The following is a 7254-nucleotide window of genomic DNA, read 5'->3' on the forward strand; positions in this document are numbered from 1 at the left end:
CACTGTACAGATAGGTCATAGCACAAAGCATGTATAAACTTGAGCAGGCAGTGTCACAAACATATCTTTGGTTGCTAGCTTAACAAAATCCATTTTCCTTGAGCAAGTGCTGTAAGAATAGGCAGAGATAATTAAGCAGGAAAGAGAAAAAAGCTACTGCGTCCCCGCCATGTCTTCAATAATTGAATTTCTTCCGGCCGATCAGCTTTCAGTAATTGTTCAATAAGTTCAGAACCTGGTGGCTCATTCTCAAACATTCTATTGAAGGCTTCTGTGTCATATCGCCGGTAAAGTTCTTTAAGGCGGCCCACAACATCTGCAATATCACGTACAATTTGACGAACCCCGTTGCTGATTCTCTCCTCAGTCCTCACTGCACATGAAACCTATTCCCTACACAACTACTCTTCAGTCCTTAAAATAGGACCCAATTCTTGAGTTGATTTTGGTTCTAAATATAAGACCCATTTATCATATTTATCAATTTTCTCTAAATTACCCCTATAGATACTCTCTCAACCATAATCAAATAGAAGAGGAAGAAGAGGTATTAAAAAAGATGATTATGGTGTTTTAGGAAAAATGTGTCACTTTTCTTATAATTAACTAACTTACCTAGCTTCCTTAATCTAATCAAATTAGTTAAATAGATCTTACATTAAGGACCGGAGGAGTATTTTTTTTTTGGGTGAATTAATTAGTCAATTACTACCTTTTATCTTTTTATATAATTAATTTGAAAAAATTAAAAAAATTGTTTAGTTGGTTAACTATAATAAATGTATGTTGACTTTTGTAAACTATTCTTTTCAATAATATGTTTTGAAATTGTCCCTTAGAGAAAATATTACAAGTTAGTTAAGTTAGTTATTTATAATAAATATGTTACCTTTCCTAAAATACCTTTATTAATCATATGTATTTGAATTAGCCACTAATAGTAGCTTCTTAACAGATATAACTATTATATGAATCATTTGTGGACAAAATAAATAAATATTAAAAACAAAATAAATTGTAGTATTATATTTAGAGTTAATTTAAGCATAAAATTAGTTCTCATATTAGGTACTCAATTTAAGGAACAAAGATGACCTGTGAAATCAAATGCCCCCAAGTCATATTATTTCAGTGAGACGCCAGAAGAGCTCGGTTGACCTCCTAAGTCACGCCGTATTGTTTCACAAACCTTAAATAAACCCACATTGGGAGCACATACCTTCTTCGTATAGAGCGCTGGTCATAATCTCATTTGCAGCAAATCCTCCTTATTCTTTCTTGTACGTTGAGTTTAAAAATCATTTGCAATAAATGATAAGAATGAAAATCAAGATAAAAATAAATTAAAAAAAACTCCTCCTTACCATAAATATTAAGAAAACGGGGTTTTGATTCATTAGTAAAAATCTCATTAATATTAATTGGTCTGTGAATCAGGAAATGTGATGTGGAGTCATTAAAAAAAAAACAATGAAAAATAAAAATCTCTTATTTATAATCATTTTTCCAAATTAGAAATGTGAGTCACGGTCATTATGGAGAAACAATACAAAATTAAAAAAATAAATAAAAATCTCTCATCTGTAAATAAATAAATTTTTTTTTTAGGAAGTCCAACTTTATAAATAAATACTTTTTTCCTTTCACTTGTAAATAAATAATTTTTCCTTTTTTGGGGTCATTCACATGGAATCCGGAGCGCATAACCCAAGCCTGAGTCCGGCGCAAGCGATCTCGGCGTCCCACAACTATCAGCAAATAATTGGTGTGGTTTTGGTACATTAACAGCCTCCACTCCCGGAGGGAAGTATATGGGACAGATCGAAGGTCTTGTTTCATTTTACCGCTGGGCTCCGTCCAGCATGTTGAGGATAACTATGCATATGTGTGTGTGAATTTGGGTCCCTTGTAACACCAACCAGATTCATATGTTCATTCATACATGGCTTTCTACTGTACAAATGTGCATTTTCATCCTATAATACTATAATACTCTCAGTTCTTAATATAAAATCTATCTGACTAATTTGAATAGATAAGAAAACTAGTTAAATTAATTATTTGTAATAAATAGATATTATCTTTCTTAAAGTATCCTTAAAATGTATTGGCTAGAATCACTATAATTATAAAGACTATTTTGAAAAAAATAGATAACTATAACAACTAAAATGGATTGAAATCTTATATTTAAAATCAAAATAAAAATCAAACAAATTTTTATATTAAGAACCGGAGATAGTAATTCCCTACTTCACTTGAGTAGTATCAGCCACAGTGCCATACAGACATTTGTTTCTCTATTTTCATCGGACGTTCGAAATTTTCGTGGTAATGACTAGCTGTGCATTTGTGTTTGCTTACTGTTAGCGGAGGCTCCCTTTGACTGTCCTAGACCCGACTGGTGTTTGCATTATTAAAACCTCTTTTGGTGCCACATGACGACACCTAAAAATAAGGAGAGAAAAGTGAGCCGATGATGTGAAAAGGGATTGCCCTAATACCTTGTGTGTGTGGGTGGGAATCATAAGGAGGCAGCTTCTCTTACGTCAGGCTATGATGACCCTACATAAGATGGGCCCAGCCAGTGCGTGTTACCTTACATGTAAAATCAAAGGAATGGGCAATTGGGCATGCACGCCGCTCCCCGTATTTTGCAAATTTCATTTTTCCCCCCTTAAAAAAGAGAGGAATTGGAAAGCGTAAGAGCACTAACTTATTCACTGTTAAATTGTGGGCATGGCCTTGGAATTATTGGAGGAGGAAACTGTGAAGGGTATGATGAGCAACATGTCTTTTCCCAGCCCAAAGGAAAATGAAGGGGTCCCATTGGTGGGAAGTGGGGTTATGACTCTTCCACATCGATCTATCATACATCCACCTTTCAATCCCACTTTCTTTTTCTCTATTCGAGGGAAAATAGATCTTCCCTCCCTCCCTTCTGCCAAAAAATTTCCAACCCTCCTCTCTCCTCTGGTTATATATACATAGACACACACACTCCTCGAGTTCTCAACTGAAGACTCATTTTATAATATAATCTGCCCTTTAAATGAGTCTTATACTGAGTCTTATACCAAGACTCTGAGCAATATATATATATACGTTGAGTTACCTAGAGCTCTGTGAACTGTTTTTATTTCCACTGGTTTGGTTAGGTTCTAGCAAATGAGAAGTTAATTCAACAAAAGCAGCAATTTTTTTAAAGCATACATATTCGCAAAGCGAGAGACGTTTAACGTAGGTGTGAAGGCCATGTATATCATCATCAAACATAAAAAGACAAGAAGAAACTTGCTTTTTAAAATTTTAAACTCGTGTCTGAATATATTCTCCTTTGACAAGGAGAAAGAACCATCGGTTTTTCCCCCCATTTCGACGGGACACATGGGACGTGATTAAATTTTAAAACAGCTTTTCGATGGGCAATAATTGAAGGTCCCTTCGTCACTATGAATCTTTCATGCAACCTTCAATCAGATCGATTCTTGTTCATGAGCGGCTCAGCCCCAAAGGGCAAAAGCTTGGGGCTATTTTGGTTGTCTGCTTCGTCACTGTAAACGGCTTGTGGTCCCATACCATCGAAAACCAGATAGCAACCCCAGATTAGCCTTCCATAAACGGAGAAAACACGAGCTAGAAATATCCCAGTTTTCCAGATTTTTAAATCTAACCCTATGAAACTTTTAACAGAGAGATAGAGATAGATAAGGTCGGGAGGGAGAGCGGTGAGGCTATTGGGCTATGAACCCTACCTACGACCCTGATTGCTCAATAATTGCGAATGGGACCCAATCCACCACGGAGAGTTCTGAGTCTGACTACAACTACATCAATCTATTCTGGTTTTGGTTTAACGTTGAATCCAACCGACGATTTCTGCACTTCCTATACACGTGTTCCCTCTCCAGACGGCCACCATATACCCAGAAAACCTTAGCTCTTGGCTCATACCCTCTACCTCTCCTATGGATTGGATTCAACGCTTTTTTGGATAATGAAAATCTGCCCTTAAATTCCCATACGCTTGTTTTTCATATCAATACCAAACACCTCGTGCCTAGTATTTTTTAGATTTCAGATTTCGTGGACAGTACACACCAGTCATACATTTCCAAGTTTTAGTTTTTAATTTACAGTACATATGGAGGCAGGAGGATGACGATATGGATGGAATCATACCCAGAGAGCACCGACTTCGACGAGCCTGGGGACGAGGCGGCCACTGACGTGGAGGGCAACGAGGGACTCCAAGCCGCCGATGCAGGTTCCGCCGATGAACACGGTGGGGGCGCGATTATTCTGAAGGGCTTGGGTGCCGTTGTTGTCGGAGAGCGGCAGAGCGGCCATCTCACGGTCGTCGAGTTCGATGACGGCGGGGTGGACGCCGATGGTGGCGAGGAGGTTCTTCATGACGTGGCACATGCAGCAGGAGGATCGGGCGAAGATGACGACGGGATGCTCGGATATGATGCGCTGGATTCTACTCTCAGCGGACTCATCGACGTCGATGGACAAGGAGGAGGACGCAGAAGACGAGGCAGAGTTGGTCATGGGAGTAAGGTCCAGGGGTACGACGTCGTTTGAGCAAGGGCGTAGGCCTTGCATCCTGCAAATTATAGATGTGCAGAAAGGGGAGAGTGCAGAGAGATAATCCGTATGTCAACGGGAGAAGCCTCGGTGCGGAGTGGGGAGCGCCTCGTCAGTTGTGAGCAGAGTTTTATATAAGAGGGAAATTGGTGGGGAGTTGCTTACGTCATCTCCAACTGTATATGGCCTTCCCTCCTCGGCATTCTCAATCACTCCACCCACGCGCTCTATGCATCGTCGAGGATTACGAGGGAGGAAGGGTGAGTAATCGCCGACCAGGGATCGCGCGTGGGCGAGGTGGTCAGATGTTCATAAAGTATGATGACGTCACATTGACTTATAGGGGAGACGGTAATTTCCAATGATGACGTAACCAAAAGTTAAAAACTTGGAAGCATGGGGGAATAGTGGAGTGGAGTGGCGTGGAGTGGGGGTGGGGGTGTGGTGTTCCTTCCCTCCTCACGCCCATGACATAATCATCGGAGGGGCCTTACACTTCGCTCGTCATCGTGACGTTTCCCGTCAGACACGTGGCCTGATATTTTATTTTCCCTCAGCCGAGGAGCATATGGTAGCATCCAATTACACATTGCCACGTGTCATCTGTCTGCGGGCACCAAGGGCGGTGTGATGTGGACACAGTCGCGTATGCGAAGCTTGAGGGGGAGGAAGCCAATTTAAAAGGTGTTTGGTTCAGTCCGAAAATATTTTTTATTACAAGATTATTTTTGAAATTATAATTTAGGTCTCGTCTAAACACTTCTTAGTAACTAAATTTTAATGTATTTTTTTATATGTATTTGGTATATCATAAATTATTTTTAAAATTATGGTTTGGTTTGCTTCCAGATTTTTTTTAATAACTAAACTTTAATGTGTTTTTCTTTTGTTCGGTTGGTTTTTTTTATGAGAGGCGGCTAAAAAAGTGGACCGTTGAAGGTGACATATATACACACGCAAGGGAGGTAAAACGAATATATGTGTAATTTGTAGAGGAGAGGTCGATGCGCGGATGAGGATGGTGGGCTGGAGTTATTGTGAAGAACAGCTTTAGATTTGAGCATTTTCTGGGAGATAGGTGATCACGTCATCACTTTGCGGGTGGTAAAATCCTGTGATTGTGTGCCAGGGCAGCTCTTTTCGCTCCTCGTTCGTTTCCATAGTTAGAGCTGGATGGACTGCCCGGTTGATTTTAAACACAATACTAGTATATATTAGACACACGCAGATATAATCTGTCATTAATAAATATACAGTGACGTGGATGACGATTCCTTCTATTATAGAAAAAATGTCAGAAGCATGTGGGAGAGTGGCGGGTGACGGAAAAGGAAGCCGATATGGGTGTGTTTGGATGAAACTAAACTGTGGTTTGGAAAAGTGATTCTGAAGAATAGATTCTGGAGAGAATAGATTCTGTGAAGAATAGATTCTGTAAAAAAGTGATTGAAGTGAGAGTGTTTGGATAGTTGTTATCAGAAGCACTTTTTATATATACAAATTACTAAAAAAAGACATAAGTTAATATGATAATTACAGAAAAATAGATTTTATGATATATTTTAATTTGAAGGAATAAAATTGTTAATAATATATTTTTTACCAACATAATTAATAATATATAAGATAATATAATTAATAAATAATTAATGTGTATATATATTTATAAAATATAAGATTAAATATGTTTATAAAAAAATATGTTTATAAAAAAAATAACAAGACACATATCACATAGGCTCTCACACTCTCCTTTTTTTCTCCAAAAACAAAAAATTTTTGCTTTTTCCAAAATCATGGTTTTGATTTTTGAAAGGGGTGTTTGGGTGATTTATTCCCCAAACCATGGTTTGGGTCTCCAAACCATGATTTGGGGTGTCACCAAACACACCCATAATAATGGTAAAAGCCAAGCAGGGAGGTGCCTGTAACAATGCGAATGGTATATTATATGATATAGTAACTTAAAGGACAAGTTGAGGGGGGCACTTTAAACGTAGGATGTGTTTGGGACTTTCTTGTGGGGAAAGCCTGAGAACTGATTGGACGGGGGGATTCCAAAATCTGTGATTGCATCCACTGTATATGCGCACCATTACTCTTTCCTGTCCTCCCCCTCTTGCCAGTTGCCCCTTCCGTCACCACTCACGTAATAACATTTTAGTGAAAAAGAACGAAAAAGCTTGACCTTTTTTTTTTTTTATAACTACTCTGAATTAAATAATGTGAATCAATAATACCATTGGAATATAAATAAGAATATGTGCGTGCGTGGGGATGTCGGAGATTCAGTTTCATATTTTATAACGTACGTGGCATGAGAGACCGCGATTTAATAAAAACAACACGCGCATGAAGGCGAGAAGCAAATTTGAAGCCAACTGATAATTAAACCGAGTTTGCTCTCAGCAAAACTGAAATAGATGACTGATTAGACATTCATCAATTGAGAATATTGATGAATTGAAAGGTGTTTGAATTAGTTTTTTTAAAAGTAATTTTATAATGTATGAGACAGGAATAAAAAGAATTTACCCAGTGAAGACAGTTGTTCAAGTGTTTATAAGGGTTCCCAAACACGCCCTTACACTAGTTAATTGGAGCCTGATTAGTTGACAGGCTAGACGTGGGCATTTCTCTTGCTTATCCGCATGAACCAATCGG

General features: G+C 38.4%; 1 protein-coding gene across 3 annotated transcripts; it reads right to left on the bottom strand.

Annotated features, from left to right (window-relative positions):
- Positions 1–149: 149 nt before the first annotated feature.
- On the bottom strand, positions 150–4716 carry LOC114735517 (glutaredoxin-C6-like). 3 transcript variants are annotated; one of them, XR_003739276.1, is made up of 3 exons: positions 4183–4715; positions 1365–1426; positions 1154–1273 (listed from the first exon to the last, which is right to left on the bottom strand). XR_003739276.1 is itself a non-coding variant. In XM_028923216.1 (2 exons), the coding sequence occupies exons 1-2, from the start codon at positions 4606–4608 to the stop codon at positions 387–389; spliced, it is 441 nt and encodes a 146-aa protein (XP_028779049.1). In that variant the 5' UTR covers positions 4609–4715; the 3' UTR covers positions 150–386. The 3 variants fall into 3 exon arrangements, 2 of the variants coding, with proteins under 2 accessions (XP_028779049.1, XP_028779051.1); XM_028923216.1 differs by lacking the exons at positions 1154–1273; positions 1365–1426 and adding an exon at positions 150–401; XM_028923218.1 differs by lacking the exons at positions 1154–1273; positions 1365–1426 and having other exon boundaries at positions 4177–4716.
- Between the last annotated feature and the right edge of the window lie 2538 nt (positions 4717–7254).

The sequence above is a fragment of the Neltuma alba genome, unplaced genomic scaffold (assembly GCF_004799145.2).
Source record: "Neltuma alba isolate B1F8T4 unplaced genomic scaffold, ASM479914v2 tig00013217_pilon, whole genome shotgun sequence".
Taxonomy (NCBI): domain Eukaryota; kingdom Viridiplantae; phylum Streptophyta; class Magnoliopsida; order Fabales; family Fabaceae; genus Neltuma; species Neltuma alba.

Excerpts from the sequence above, each read along its gene's own strand:
- LOC114735517 (XM_028923216.1), bottom strand. The coding sequence starts at position 4,608 with ATGCAAGGCCTACGCCCTTGCTCAAACGACGTCGTACCCCTGGACCTT.